We start from the raw sequence: 17,397 nt of genomic DNA, 5'->3' as shown, positions 1-17,397 counted from the left end.
AACGCCATCATAAGCGTCAGAATAGCTGTGAGAAAATCTGTTATAATCAGTCAACAACTTCAGCACAGTTGTTAAGACGTTATCAACAGTACTGATGACTTGACTAACAGATCGGAAGATAATATGGTCAGTTTAATGCCCTTTAGTGACAATGTCTGTTATTAAAAACATCTGTATACTGCTTGAACTGGTCTCACTTTTCATGGTCTCCCACACATCAATTTATCTCTTCTCTCATCATAGTAGTAATTATTGCTTCGCGTTATAGGCCATATCAAAGAAGAGATTTTTCAGGCGTTATTGTTTAACAGTCCCGTTATTCATTACCTTTCATGGCCTGTTACCGCCAGTCGCTATGTTACTGTTGGAGAGCTCACCACAGGACTACAGTTACACCACCAACAGCATACCTGGGCATCAACAGTGTTATAACCACAAACAAAGTCAGATAAATATACATCTTTGCGACTAATGAGAACAACAATACGCTGTTGATGAATTCAATGCGATTTTCTGACCCTTTAGCAGCCAGCAGGTGTTGAATATCCACCGAGGCGATGAAGCAATCACTACGCGAGCGTCAAATTAAAAGCTTTGAATTGACGGCCAGCCAGTGCGAGAAGATCAGTATTTGTTGCCGAAGATGTCATCAGACTGATGCGATTAATACAGAAATTAACAGAATGCCAGCTATCAGACAGAGTTGTCGTATGAAAAGATCACGTACCAATACTGCGCTACGCAGTGAATATAGTGAGACTGAGCACTACCAGATAGTCATCGTCATTTTAGATTGTCCCAACTCAGCAGTGCATAAAACAGCCCCAGAATGCACCGTTCACCAACACATCGTCATCTTCACAGTGGCCGAGTTAAAGAATTATAACCATATCCATGAAATAAACTTGTGCATAAAAGTTTAACACATAAGACAAAGAACAAAACTATCTGAAAATACACGAGTTTATATTTACTTACCGAAGACTGTTGTTTACACCAGACCAAACAACACTTCATGCCAGCATCCAGAATTACTTTTCACTTATCGCTACTTTCCAAATGAGAATATAGCATGCAGTAGCTTCACATCCACACATTACATCACCGTCATCTCACCAGCCTTCCTCGGTTTCATTGTCCAACAATGGCAAAGTCTGCAGCACGATGTTATCTAAACACTATTCATGAGTTTAAATCACAGTGGTAAACATGGGTAAAGGAAGAGCATGCGGGTCGCCTGTCAGAGATTTACATCACAGCAGGCAATATGAGCTGACAGGGTTACTTCTGACAGCTCTATAACACGTTACGACACTATCAAATAACAGAATATGGGCACAGTCAATGGGAAGTTGGCAGCTTAGATCCAACATAATCATGTTCGTTTAGATCTCACGTGCACCAAAGATGTCTTCATCTAATATATTTAATGGTAGATAGCATTTTTAAAATCAAATAAGAGGTACTATTTTGCGTAACACTGCATGAATGAATAGAAATTACAATGAATGACACAACAAAATATCTTAAACTGAGTGTAACAGGCCTGCTCGTGCACATTGTTGTCAATATCACACGACAACTAAACATGAAAGACAACATGACATCGCACAAGACAGCTCATATCAGCCATTGCTCTGTCTTGCCATCAAATCTCAATGTCGTTACGAGAAACACTATTTGTTGATAGCGGTAGCCAGATCAATATTGGCCTGAGTGAGATGATGATGCCGACACGTCATACAGCAGAGTACCGCTTCATTACCAAACAATAACGCTGAGCTCAACGATCGCAGTATCAGGTTTGTTTATCAGCTTGGCTTCACTGGCGACAATTTAGGCAACACATGTACTATCATTTGTAACAGTCCCATAATTCATCTCAATAATATACCACCACCATACTCTGTCACAGGCGATTAGTGAGCAGGCAGATTACAGCTGCAAAATGTCATTGTAATTAAAGACATGTCTAGGAATAAATGTACATTACCTGTACACGAAACATCATTATACCTTATTACTGCATTAGTTTATTTCTGTGTCACTTGCATTTGTATTGCTTTTTGCCGGGCAGCTGCCCCACATTATTGTCCAGGAGCGATATGCCATCAGACCAGGACAGATGGAGGTGCTTGTAAAAGTTTCACAGGTGACAGAACTGTTTCACTGTATGTCATAGACACTGTCCACTGTTCATAATTACTACACCTGACTGATGTTTTAGCTCACGTGGAATGCTAATATGAATAGCCCTTTCATTTAGGAACAAGTCACTAGGTTTACATATTAAACATTTTTGACTGTTTGAACAATCAAGATATTATACAGTATCAGTCATGACTTGGCCATGTTATATTACATATGTTACAGTGCCAGCTTAGCTTGTGTGTAAAGAGCTAACACTTTAACAGGTTCTTCTAATTACACAGGAAGAACATCAATACAGTAACATAACTAACAGAAGCTGAGGCCTGCACAGATGAGTGGTTTACTAACCACGACTACGCTTCAGAGACCACGCTCATAATTATGCAAGCTAAGACAATGTCAAGAAAGGTCTCGGTATTTGCAGTCATACTTTTGGCTGATAGTTGTTTGCTGACAGTTTCAAATACTCTGTTATTACATATTGACACAACACAGTGTTGGGTCAAAGCACAGTTGTCTCGCATTAAGTTGGCTGACAATTATGAGAAATTCAGTAGCCTCTGGGAAGCATTGTAACAGTAGTTATCTATTGTTGGTAACTACTACCTTTCATATGTTGATACACACTTTTTGTTACACAGAAGAGCTAGACATACTATTACGTAGTTATTGTCAGGTTTCTGCTGCTGACATTTAACTGTGATACTAACACACCTTGGGTCACACTAGGCAGTACATAGTTGGCTTACTATATAATAATGATGTATACTTGACATATTTAAGGTCGGCTTTCGCGATACGTACCACAATGGAAGTTGCATAACCGATTACATGATGTTATCTATGTTTGAATTACTGAGTTAAACAACCGTTAACAGTAACACAGCACACAATATATAGCTATTCAATGCAACACAAACTAGTATTAGTAGTCAGTTTTATTTGATGAATGTAACTGATCAGTGAAGAAGTTGCAAATTAGCTTAAACAAATGAATCTTTCATTGCTTGATGATGTTGTGATACTATTACAGTGAACTATTAACATGTATAGTTACTGAATACAGTATAGTGAGGAGTATCTCAAGAAACAGGTCTGCCATTAATCATATAAGTTGCAATCAGAAATGCGAACACATAGTTTGAAGACACAGAGTTTATTGTTATTAGCAGGAATTTATTCATATCGGTTTGGTCGTAATTATTGATCAATAGTGAATATTAGCATCGTATATAGCCTATTTTTTTCGATGCACTGAATAGTCCTCACTGTACACTGGAAATACTGAGGTTTGTGTTTGCAGATTCATTAGTGCATTGGAATATACGATATGAATAAATTGTGGTTCATAGCTGTGACAATGAAACAATAAATGGCTCAGTGACTGTCACAACCATTCATATCAAACTGTAGAGCATTCACTCTTTTATTACCATTTGTTTTATAAAACTGCTTTTTATCATTGTTTCTTTATTTGTTTTAGATTTGCAGCTTGTAGATTCACTGGTCAGTGCTGTGAAAGTTTGTCTTCAGTTCTACAATTGTCAAAATCCCTGAGAGAGCTGGACCTGAGTAACAATGACCTGCAGGATTCAGGAGTGAAGCTGCTCTCTGATGCACTGAAGAGTCCTCACTGTATACTGGAAATACTGAGGTTTGTGTTTGCAGATTCATTAGTACATTGGAATATACGATATGAATATATTGTGGTTCATAGCTGTGACAATGAAACAATAAATGGCTCAGTGACTGTCACAACCCTTCATATCAAACTGTAGAGGATTCACTCTGTTATTACCATTTGTTTTATAAAACTGCTTTTTATCATTGTTTCTTTATTTGTTTTAGATTTGCAGCTTGTAGATTCACTGGTCAGTGCTGTGAAAGTTTGTCTTCAGTTCTACATTCATCAAAATCACTGAGAGAGCTGGACCTGAGTAACAATGACCTGCAGGATTCAGGAGTGAAACTGCTCTCTGATGCACTGAAGAGTCCTCACTGTACACTGGAAATACTGAGGTTTGTGTTTTCAGATTCATTAGTACATTGGAATATACAATATGAATATATTGTGGTACATAGCTGTGGTTACTGTGTACCAGTGGTTGACCGATATGGGGTTTTTAATGGCCAATATTGATATCCAGAGAGCAGGGTTCAATAGACCGATACAAGGCTGACATATCACAAGATGGCACGTAACAACAAAACAAACCGTAACTAGTCGTTTACATGTCTCATACGCTTCACGTACAGTTAGGTGATTTTCGTCGCCAAACGGGGAAATTTATCGGCCAACGCCGATAATTAAATATGTCAGAATATCATCCGATTTATCGGCCTTGGCGATATATCGGTCGCCAACTACTGTGTACTTATGGATGGGCTCCCTCTGCTGAGTCTGTTTCCTCTCAAGTGAATCAAGTTATTCTGATTGTGACATCACAGTTTAAAATTATCACAACATTAATTTATGTCCAGCTCTTTAGAAAACTCAGTAACACTTTAGAATAAGGTTCCTTTGTTAATGAATAACTACACAGTAACAAATGAGTAACACAATATTAACAATCTAGTAACTACTATTAACTAACAAGAAGCTCTGATTAATGAATTAGTAAGTAATATCAAACATATGAAAGTGGTAGTTCACTATTAACTAATGAATAACTACTATTTTTTAATGCTTCCCAGGAACTACTGAAAAAGTTTCATAATTCATGCAAAACTAATCAATAACTAATGCAGGACAAATGACTAGCACTACATTAACATTTTAACTGCTACTGTATTTGAATACACAACGTTGTTTACATTATCAATATGTAATAGCATAGCAGAATTATGATTTGGGAAAGCTGTCAATAATTAGCTTATGCTGTCTCCTAGAGAACTATTTATCAACTGAATAATTTTAAAGAAATGTATTTTTAAATGCAGTTATCAGGACCTTTCTTGTCCTGTGTGCTAGTCATTTGTCCTGCATTAGTTATTGATTAGCTTTGCATGAATTATGAAACTTTTTCAGTAGTTCTCTGGGAAGCATTAAAAAATAGTAGTATTTCATTAGTTAATAGTGAACTACCACTTTCATCTGTGTGCTATTACTTACTAATTCATTAATCAGAGCTTCTTGTTAGTTAATAGTATTTACTATATTGTTAATATTGTGTTACTCATTTGTTCCTGTGTAGTTGTTCATTAAGGAAGGAACCTTATTCTAAAGTGTTACAGAAAACTCTTTTTAAAATGTTCAGATGAGGAAGAAACTTGCTGCAGATATACAGTAGAATTTGCTTTGATACCACACACAAACAAAAACAATACACTGAAACAACATGAAATATGATATAATAGTAGTAGAGTCAGTGAGACTGCAGGTAGGTGATATACTGTATAATATATCTCAATTATGTTCTGCATATTTTATGTATTTATCAATATTTGTGTATTTGCTCTGAAGCATCATAAGAATATTTATTTAATCAGAGGGAACATCATTTTAACCAAACAGCCACTGTAGCCAAGTAGATTCAAAATGTTTAATACAAGACATAAATTGTGTTACAAGTAATGAAAGCTTGTTTTCCGCACAGTTTTTCAGTAAACAAAGAAGGGAGAATGATTTTTATTCATATTACAAAACATTTCTGTGAATGAACACAGTGAACAAAAACAACATCTTCACACACTTGTGTGTTGGAACACAGTCAGGTTGAATATTATTGAAATATATGAGTGAATTATTATTAGACTTAGTGGATAAGAATGATTGTATATAGAAGTGAGATATCTATGACATATCTATTTCACCTGGAGGCTTTATTTTGGTGGGAAGACATTTGAGTTGATGGACTACCAGAGGACAGTTTCAGATAGTCTCACAATTCACCTCTAGATTGTGAAGAGCACTTTACAAACACCTCAACGTCTGTCTCACATGAGGTGATCACTCAGAATCTGACAGTCTGATATCAACTCAAATGTCCCTCAGTTCCTCGACACAAACTCCATCTTAGGAACAGGGAAAAGACACGGCAAAATATAATACAAATACAAACCAAAAAGAAGAACACAAAACACAGAAATATCATAAACTAATGCACAGTGAGGAACAAACGACTGAATAAAAAGGTGTATGAAGAAATGATGTTTCATTGTGGCTGGATTTCTGCAGGTGTCAAATGAAAAGTGATGCAATGAGAGTATTGCATTTATACATTGTTCCTCTATAGACCTTATTCACATCTTTGATTTTTATGGGAATTACAGTGAGGCTGTGAGAGATAGACATTCAGTCTCTTCAATGGTTATACAGTCATTTAATGTGTTTTTGGATCATTCCACTGTTGAAACTAGAGATGTCCCGATTGATCGGCTGCCAATCAAAATTGGCCGATATTCGTCTTAAATCTATGATCGGTGATTGGCCGATTGTGCCTAAATTTAGGGCCAAATTTTTTTGCAGCATGCAGGCAATCACACATACACTGCTCCTCTAATGAATGAGCGCTTTCTCAGCCCATAAAGCATGACAGAATAGTCTATGGAGGATGAGTTGTTGGCAATTCTAAGCATTCAAGAATTTAATCTTTCAGACATGATGTAATTGAGATGAATATGCCGGTTTGTTTTTAAAAATGTGTAATAATTACATGTGTATGAATATTAATTTGCCCATTTTCTAGAGTCATTATGGTAGTTATTCTGACTAGTTGCACAGTGAGCAGGAAGAGGATATAGAGGCTGCTAACAGGTTTAAAAACAAATAAACATGCAAATACATGATACACGATCATGAGTTGTGACAATCAGACGTTGTGTTGAGTGATAGAGACTGTTTGAGCAATAATGAGTGCTTTTAGTTTTACTCTCTTTAACATGAGCGCTCTCTGTGTCAATCAAAAACATCAATATCTCATCATCATTCACTCAATTTAAATCAGATTAATGTTGGTCACAATACCACTAATAATAAATATAATTGTTTAACCTTCAGTAACGACACCACGTCTTCATGCATTTGCTTAATAATTAGTGATTTGTGTTAAACTCAAAGACAGTAAACAGACCATAGATATGAATGATTTCTCACTGGAGCAGTTTTAGAGCTTGTTATGAATATATTTGTCTTATTTTTGAATGTATCTCTGCGGTGTTTGATGCTTTCATGGTTTTTACTGGTTGTCAGTATGTCACGATGGCATTTTGATATTGACAACAGAACTATTAATAACTGTTTCATTACTTTTGAACTTGGGCCTGTTCAAGTGTAACCGTTTACGCCACTTTCAAGTGGAATTGCGAAATTTTGAATGAGTTTTTATAGAATAATTTTTTTGTTGTGATTATTAAGTCAAGCTGTTTACACCATTTGTAAGTGTATGTAAGATTTCTATTCATTCATGCAGATTTGTGATTTATTTTTGTACCTGCATATTAAAGTTAAAATAAACAATTACACCATTCTAAGTAGAAGTTGATTTTATATGTGAGTTTTATAAAAATGCTATCTGCACTACATTAAATATATTAAGATGAAGACATCTTTTAGTTACTTTGTTTACTTAGTTATTTTTGTAAAAAAAAAGCTGATCGGGACATCCCTTGTTGAAACTACAGTATACAAAAAAACTCCAGACTACATGAGTTGTGGAACATTAGACTGGATCTAGAAGCTTTATACAGTGCATGTCACTGAACAGATGGTACGTCTATCCCTTACAGCCTCACTTTCATTCCCATTGTGACTGTGAATTATGTTATGAATGTATGTATTGTATATTATATTTATGACTCCATAGTGATTCTATTTATATCCATATTATTTTGATATGAAGTGTCCGTAACACATTATTAAAGGTGTTATAAATTAAGGTTCGGGAGGAGCTTGTCAAATTAGCCCTGTCAATCATAATGCAAGCACATATAAGCAGCTGCTTACCTCACTCCCTTGATGATTATTCTGTCATCCCTCCACCACCCCAAATCCTCCTTTATTATTGGAGTGGGGAACTTAGAGCTCGAGACGAGCCGCATGCTCAAGACCCTCATGCTCGAGCCCCTCCTTTAAAGACAGAATTTAAAGAATTAGTTTACCCATAACAAACTGTTTACCATTTCCACTTCAAGTGCTATGTGGACACATAAACTCATGAATGGGTGTTTAAAGTAAAGATGAGAGACCATTTGTTCATCATACTTAACATCGACATAAGATTTATACAGGAGCTTTTTGCCATTATTTACAGGATAGTATAGATTGAGAGGAAATTGAGGGAGAGAGAGGGAGAACAGGGTTGGGACATGACCCAGGCAAGATTCAAACCTTGGTCCTCGTGTCAGGGGCAAATGCGTGTCCTCCTGCACCTCCAACTGAGTGAAAATATTATGGATGTGAAAGCACTGAAACTGTTTTTTTTTCACATGTATATATTTCTCAGACATTTTATTGAATTTCAGGAAAATTATTCTTGTCAACAAAGTGAAAATGAAGATTCTTTGGATCCCTCTTTTGAAAGCATGAAATAATGTTGTTTGAAAATGTTCTTTTAGTTCTGGTGTACCAAAACAATCATTATGATCTTCAGTAAAGTAAAATATAAACCTAAATTAATATTTTCAAAATAGTTTTGTTCTTTTGGTAAATACTTGATTTTTATGTCCATGTTATGGTTGATATTTGCATAGAATTATGAGTATTTATAAACTTTTAGCTACTTTTTTTAAAAGTTTGTTTGATTGTTTCCCTTTTCTGCACATTATGGATAAAAGATAGTTATAAACAAATTCTTTCAAAGACAGAAAACTAAGCTTTCACTAAATTTACACTTGCATTCATATTCTAATTTCTTGAAGATGTGACACGATGTGAACACAGAGATATGTGATGCTCACTGGTTTTTATGGTGCATTCTGGGATTTTTGGGGAGTGACTGTTTTAGTGCACTGGAACAATTTTGGGATTGGGACAATCCTAAAAATGGACGACTCCCTGACCAGTGTGCTGACTAATGATCTAGAGCTGATTGAGATGCACCATATGAGTTCAGTCTCAGTGTACTTCACAGGTACCAGGGGCCTGATATATATATATATGTTACGTACACACAAAATGTGCCTTTTGAATTATTATAATTTTTTTATAATCTTGCCGTAAGTATGTGCACACCGTCTGGACACTCTTGACTGTGCACTCGCACTCATACTGGTGTGTGTGAATAGGTGACTCCAACTAAATCACACCTTTCCTGTCTGAATATGCTGCGCAGTCCCTGGTCCAAGCTCTGGTTATTTCAAGATTGGACTTCTGCAGTGCTCTGTTGGCCAGCCTTCCAGCTAGTGCTATCAATCCACTGCAGATGGTCCTGAATGCGGTGGCATGTCTGTTGTTCAACCAACCAAAGAGGGTTCACGTCATACCCCTCTTGGTCTTACTCCACTGGCTATGCATCAAATTCAAAGCTTTGAATTTGGCCTTCAGGACAGCCAGTGGAACAGCACCCTCTTACAGCTGGTGGTCCCATCACAACGAGGCACTTCACATTCATTCGCTTTCTCTGTCCCCCGGTGGTGGAATGAGCTTTCAACCACCTGCTGTTCTGCTGAAACATTTCAAAATTCAAGAAAAAATCCTTATCTGTCTCTTTCTTCTGTGCTAGTTTCTGTAATATTATAGCAACGCTTAGAACTGTGTGATCCTGCAGGTACAGTTTATGTTTCTCATTTGTAAGTCACTTTGGATAAAAGGGTCTGCTTAATGACTAAATGTAGTTTATCTGACTTTTTATGTGTGTGTTTGTGGATTTTCTTACTGTTGATGTGTGTGTTTTTAGATTATCTGACTGTTGAATGAACATTAATTTATATAGCGCTTTTCTGACACCACACTCAAAGTGCTTTACACAGTGAACAGGGGACTCTTCTCAACCACCACTAGTGTGCAGCATCCACATGGATGATGCGACTGCAGATAGAGTGCACCAGTATGCTCACCCCACACCAGCTATTGGTGGAAAGGAGAGAGTTATAGAGCCAATTAGTGGCTGGGGATTATTAGGAGGCCATGATTGAGAAGGCCAATGGGGGGAATTAAGCCAGGACTCAAGGGTTTCTGTGAGCACTTAACCTGTCCTAAATAATGGCACTTACTATTTAAAAAATCCTTATCTGTCTCTTTCTTTTGTGCTAGTTTCTGTACTATTATAGCAACACTTAGAACTTGGCAGTGTGATCCTGCAGGTACAGTTTACTTTTATATGACAAAGTATTGGTGGAGAGGAGAGAGTTATAGAGCCAATTAGTGGCTGGGGATTATTAGGAGACCATGATTGAGAAGGGCCAATGGGGGAGGAATTTAGCCAGGACACTAGGGTTATACCCCTACTCTTCACGACAAGTGCTCTAGGATGTTTTTAATAACCACAGAGAGTCAGGACCTGATTTTAACATCTCATCCAAAGGACAGTGTCTTTTTACAGTATAATGTCCCCTTCACTATACTGGGGCATTAAGACCAACACAGACCACAGGGTGAGCACCCCCTGCTGGCCTCCCTAATATCTCTTCCAGTCGCAAACTTAGTTTTCTCCAGGAGGTCTCTCATCCAGGTACTGGCCAGGCTCAACCCTGCTTAGCTTCAGTGGCAACCAGTCTTGAGCTACAGGTTAATATGGCTGCTGGTAAATGCTGAAGTTTGTTTGTAGATTATCTGACTGTTGATGTGTGTTTGTAGATTATTTGACTGGTTATATGCACGTTTTTAGATTATCTGACTGTTATGTATGTGTTTTTGTAGATTATCTGGCTGTATGGTGACAGAGGAAGGCTGTTGTTCTGTGGCATCAGCTCTGAGATCAAATCTCTCACGCCTGAAAGAGCTGGATCTGAGCTACAATCACCCAGGAGAATCAGGAGTCAGGCTGCTCTCTGAAAGACTCAACGATCCAAACTGCACACTGGACAAACTTAAGTATGTTGATCTGTAAAACCCTGTTTATACCCATATTAACCCCTTAAACCCAGGCCCTAATTGGTCTTGAATTTATTGAATGGTCAGTGAATTCACTGAAACAGCACCTGTATTTATTCCTTTTAAAAAATGGAAATCCTTAACAAATACACACAGAAGACATATATTTTTAATGTTTCATTAGAATGAGGATATTTTTGTAATCATTACATTTTATATAGAATATTATTTTTACTCATTTTAGGAAAACAATTCAAAAGAACAATCTTTAAGCATCTGTCACTTAACCCTTTTACACTTACTGGTGCATATTTGTGATGGTTTATGACTGGCACCCTTAGAGTAGCGTCACACATTTGTGTTTCTGCAACAGTCAGTGCTGTAAATCGGTTTTCATGCCAACACTAAACTGCACTGCCCAAGTGCCTGTAATTCATATTCACACAAACTGATACTCATACAGTCTTTTCAAGCACATGGTATGATTATTTTATGACATAGACATCCAAATGGTCACAGAATTACTACTATAAAAGTTTACAGCTCGTATACAAACAGTCAACACAAAATTGTGATCAGTGTTCCTCGCAGCCATGTCTGTTTACATTAGGTGATCATTCTGTTGTCAATCACAAGTAACTCAAACAGCAACTCAATAGTCTTTTCAAGCACACAGTACACTCATTGAAACAGACAGCCAAATTGTAATACATAAGTAATTCATCATTGTTGAAACGAATTGTCGCATAACATCACCATAACGGACAACAGCTCACCTATATGCAGTTAACACATCAGGGAAATGCAGTCATTCCAGTCCAGCCATCTTTGTTTACATTAGGTGAAAATGTGTTTGTCTCACACACACACACACACACACACACACACACACACACACACACACACACACACACACACACATATATGTTGGTACTCCTATCATAATGAGGACTCTCCATAGACATAATGATGTTTATACTGTAAAAACTATCCCTGATAGCACACGTACATCAACCAGACGTCTATTTGATGTGTGTTTACGTCTTAATAACATCTATTTTACATTGTTTGCTCATCTGCAATATGTCTATAATTTGACAAATATTGTCTTGAATGTCAATAAGACATTCAGCAGATGTCTTTGAGACATTTATGATCTAGAATGTTGTAAATCTGATATATAAGATGTTTAGTAGATGTTTCTTTCCAGATGAAAAGATCTAAAACAGACATCAGAGACGTACATATATTAAACCTGTAAACACACACAGTCACAAACATTGTTACTCCTATCATTATGTGGACTCTCCATAGACACAATGATTTTTATTATATATATTATATCCTCTAAACCTAACCCTCACAGAAACATTTGGGATATTTAAATTTTTTTAAATATTATGTACGTTTGAATTACAAGGACACTAGAGATGTCCTCATAAACCACATTTATAGCATAATACCTTCGTAACTACTTGTGTATAACCTAATAAACCTAATAAAAGCACCAAACACACACACACACACACACACACACACACACACACACACACACACACACACACACACACACACACAGTGTACAGATAAACGGTATTGATGATTTATGACAATTTATTTATATAGCAATGTGTCATGTAATGAGTAAGTAACCCTATGGGGGGAGCTGTGGTGCTTAACTATTGGGAAAGATGCGCTAGGCGTTGAACTGGGGAGTTACGTGTTACCTCGTGTTGAGAAAGCTGGTATTAATAAAGTTCAGACATTGAATCATCATAGACCTTTCTTTTGAACATCACACTATGTATAAAAAACAAGTGAAACAAATACATTACAGTAGACAAAAAACTGATTTTGCATTCTTTTGATATTTTGCGTGTGGACATAACTCACTCTGGGGGGCATTCAAGGGAATTCAGAACCTACTCATGAAAAGGGAAAAACTAAATTATTCATGGTTTTGATTTAGAAAAAAACACTTGAGTGTCTGATATTGCTGCATGAAGGTTTTTTTTTAAGCATTTTGTACATATTTAAACATTATTTCAATTATATTTGCAGTGTATTCTGCACACTTTCATTGGTCTGCATGTCAACAAAATATGAGACTCAGTTCCTAGATTAGTGTCATGTAAGGCCCAAAAGTTAGAGTTTGTGTTGGAGTCGGTGTTGTGCTGGGACGTTTGCTGGATTCATCTCTAAGATAATGTTGTCTAGTGTTGCAGTTTGTTGTCACTGTTGAATAGTGGAAGAGTAGCACTGAGGCTCTCGGGAGCGCACATAAACGCTCCCTTCACATGAAAATCAGTCTACAGGCTTTAATAGGCAAACTAGGAAGTCTGTGAAGGGCTCATTTTATAAGTTGTGTTACAAGCCGTTCACACATTGGCAAAAAAAGGTGCTGCTTGCTTGATATAACCAAAATATTGTTGAAATGGTTTTGCAGTATTTGGTTGGGTAAGACTTTCCCTTTTTATTGGATGGGGAACACAGTGGACAGTGACAGTGATTCAGGGAAAAGGTCTTTTAGTCTCTTAATTCAGTTTTCTTGCCTTGACAGTAAAAAATCAATTCTATATCAAAACTGCTATTCAAATAAAAGTGAAATGTTCAAATCTTACGGATCATAACAGAAGCAGCATCACTGGTAAATGATGCAAGAGTGTCTGCAGGTCTGCATTTCTCTGCTGTAATGATGTTGAAGATGGTTTCTGTAATAGTTGCAGCATCTCCAGTAGGGATGTAACGGTTTAACAGTTTCACGATATACCCCAGTTTAATAATAGATGATTTTCACACCATAGACATTCTTATTCACAGTATTGCATGAATATAAAATCTGTTTAAATATAAAATCTGAACTTTTCTAAAATCCAAATCAGTTTAATGATGACATCATCAGATACATTTGATAAATCGTGATTTGCTCATTTTACATTGAATGGACACTTCATTTAAAGGCACGGCACGGGCTCATCTCACCACAAAGACATGTCGGACCCTGAACATTTATTTACACCATCAAAAGCTTTTTCTTGGTCCAAATCTAAAAATCCTACATTAAGATTATTGTCTCTGGCAAAAGAAATCAGATCATGTATTCAAAACAAATGATCAAATATTGTGCGCTTAGGAATACAATATGACTGGTCAGCGTGAATTAATTTAGATATGTAAAGTTTGAATCTGTTGGTTAATGCTTTGGACAGTATCTTATAGTACATTTATTTCACTGCTGAAATCTGCAGTGTGAGAGTATTTTGGACATTTTGGGTTTGGCACCATTAATGGTTCTCAGTTATTCTGTTTGGAAAGTTTGTTGCATCGTCCCATGAAATCTGTGGAGGATAATATATTTAGATGCAAACGGATTGTGTTTATATGAAATGTTACGATGAGCTTATTTTCATTTTATATGATTTATTATTTGCTCAAGACTACAATATGTTTAATACTAATAATATGTTTTATTTGTAAAGTACTAAATAGGGTTTATAAAGTGCATTAGCATACAGGAAATGAACAGTGATACTGTAGCACATTTGCTTGTGTTGTGCTCTGTCACTGTATTAAGCTCATTTAAAAAGTGTTACAAATAAACACAATAGCACACAAATATGTTTAAAATGATGTACACTCACATTAGATGATGACTCCAGTCAGATACTGACCTCAATAAAAGCTGTTTAATTGTACATTGAGCTGGTCGCCCTCATGGATGCTGCCATGTTGACCGCACATAACAAACTGTCTTGCAGTTGATCAGTTACTACCACTAATAATATCAATAATGATCACAGATAAACGGTGTGACATCAAGCACCAAGAGCGAGCACACAACGGTCTCATCAGCCGCCAGAGAGATTACGAGTCGCAGCAGTCCATCTTACAGACATTTTTGTGTAGGCGCAGCAGCAGTTAACAGGGGCGGTGCAGGATTTTTCACAGGGGGTCGGGCAGTGATCAGTCTGTGGTGTCAGTATAAAGTCCAAAACCACTGGTACTATTGGGACGAATAAGAGCCAGATAAAAACTTACTGCTGCACTTTTAAAAGTGGCGCTAACACTGATCTGGAGCCGTTTCATAACCCAGAATTAAAAGTGTTGCTAATCACCTTTCAGAGTTACAAGTGTGAAACGTTACTTTACTGGAGGTTAAAGCGGGGTTAAAAGACAATAACCCAGGGTTAAGTGCAGTGTGAAAGCACTTGAGTTTATTGTTGGTGGGATGTTGTGTGTGTGTATTGCAGGGGTGTCAAACTCAGTTCCTGGACCCCTCACACCCCTCATGTGTTGTAAGACTGTCAGTGGATTGAAATATTGAATCACGATTAATCACATATTTGTTTTGTTGTTAGTGTTAACACATTCAGTTCCAGGAAAACTAAATAACAGTCCTGTGTGTCTTTATTAGAGTCTTTTCTGAAAGTTTCAACTAGTTGATCAAAAATGAGGCTATAAAACCATCAAACTTTTACATGCCAATAAAGCTAATAAATATAAATTAATAAAGAGAGAGAGAGAGAGAGAGAGAGAGAGAGAGAGAGAGAGAGAGAGAGAGAGAGAGAGATTCTCTGTGTGTTATTTCAGATAAAATCACTTTGAAGTAAGTTTCAGGTGAGCTGAATGTGATGTCATCATTTGTGTGTGTTTGTGTTTTTATAGTGTGGATCATGGAGGAGAGTTCAGGATTACAGCAGGACCACACAAATGTAGGTCTACACTCACACACTCACACTCACACACACACACACTCTCACACTCTCTCACACACACAAACACACACAAAAAAACACACACACAAACACACACACACACACAAAAATACACACTGTCTCTCACACTCACACACAAACATTCACACACACACACACACAAACATACACTCTCTTTCTCACACACACACACTCTCTCACACACTCACACACACACAAACACACACACTCACACAAACACACACACACACAAACACACACTCACAATCACACACACACTCTCTCACACACACAAACACACACTCTCTCAAACACACACACACAAACACACACTCTCACACTCACACACACAAACACACACTCTCCCTCCCTCACACACACACACACAAACACACACTCTCCCTCACACACACAAACAAAAAAATTAGCTGCCTAATTGTTTAGAAAAATGTTCTAAACAAGCTACGAGTGTCTGTGGTGCTGTTGATCTTGGTCTGGTAATATGAAGTTTTTGCAATTTTAACGTTATTTGAAAAAGTTGCAAGCAGAAGCTGATATTTACCTAGATCAGCTGGATCTTTAGATTTCCGCCATCTCCTCTCAGCTGCCCTGAGATCAGTCCGATGTTCACGAAGGACGTCAGACAGCCAGGGGCTGGGTGGTGTAGTCCGTGCTGATCTAGAGGAGAGAGGACAGATGTTGTCTAGACAGGTTGTTAAAGTAGAGCTAAGTGTGTCTGTGGCAGTGTTTACATCAAGCATGGAAAATACATTTATTGTGGGAAGAGAGGCAGAGACATCAGTGGAAAGGCGAGAGGGAACGGAGGTTACGGCGAAAGGAAACCAAAGGTGGGGTCGGTTTTACAATGGATGGGAGAATCATGTTGAATTGAACAAAGTAGTGATCAGAGACATGTAAAGGTGTAACAAGAATATTAGAGGTGGTACAGTTACGTGTAAAAATGAGGTCCAGCTGGTTGCCCGACCTGTGAGTTGCTGTGGTGTGTAGTCTTTCCAAGTCAAATGAGGCCAGAAGAGTATTCAGTTCAATGGCCTGGGGTTTGTCTTGGTGTATGTTGAAATCACCAAGAACCACAAGTGGCCTGCCATCCTCTGGCAAGGAGGACAGCAGGACATCCAATTCCTCAAGAAAGCTTGTCAGCTGACCTGGGGGCGATAGATGACAACAACATGTAATTTTGTGGGTTGCATTGTAGTAATGGCATGGAATTCAAAAGATGTATTGTTACATAGTGAAGCCTGTGGTGAAAAAGTCCAGTTATTATGAATGAGCAAACCTGTTCCCCACCCCTACCAGTATGTCGAGGGTGTGGGAGAAGGAGAAGTTGTTGGAGAGAGCAGCAGGTGTTGCTGTATCCTCAGGACGTATCCATGTCTCTGTCAGTGCCAGGATGCTGAGGGTGGACTGCGTGGCTAAAGCTGGAATGAAGGCAGCTTTGTTCACAGCAGACTGGCAGTTCCAGAGTCCCACTGAGAATGAGAGTGGAGCAGGTGTTGGAGTGCAAAGCGGCCGTAGGTTGTGTGGGTTGCGTTTTGTCTT

General features: G+C 37.6%; 1 protein-coding gene across 1 annotated transcript in view; it reads left to right on the top strand.

Annotated features, from left to right (window-relative positions):
- The first annotated feature begins 1,209 nt into the window (after window positions 1–1,209).
- Window positions 1,210–17,397, top strand: part of LOC127642486 (ribonuclease inhibitor-like) — a 44,987-nt gene continuing 28,799 nt past the window's right edge. The window contains exons 1-6 of the mRNA XM_052125109.1: window positions 1,210–1,239; window positions 3,388–3,440; window positions 3,635–3,805; window positions 4,000–4,170; window positions 10,949–11,122; window positions 15,788–15,834. Of these exons, the coding sequence (XP_051981069.1) occupies window positions 1,210–1,239; window positions 3,388–3,440; window positions 3,635–3,805; window positions 4,000–4,170; window positions 10,949–11,122; window positions 15,788–15,834 (646 nt within the window). The remainder of the gene's footprint in view (window positions 1,240–3,387; window positions 3,441–3,634; window positions 3,806–3,999; window positions 4,171–10,948; window positions 11,123–15,787; window positions 15,835–17,397) is intronic.

This window comes from Xyrauchen texanus, unplaced genomic scaffold, assembly GCF_025860055.1.
Source record: "Xyrauchen texanus isolate HMW12.3.18 unplaced genomic scaffold, RBS_HiC_50CHRs HiC_scaffold_65, whole genome shotgun sequence".
Classification (NCBI taxonomy): domain Eukaryota; kingdom Metazoa; phylum Chordata; class Actinopteri; order Cypriniformes; family Catostomidae; genus Xyrauchen; species Xyrauchen texanus.
This window is presented reverse-complemented; position numbering and strand designations above follow the sequence as displayed.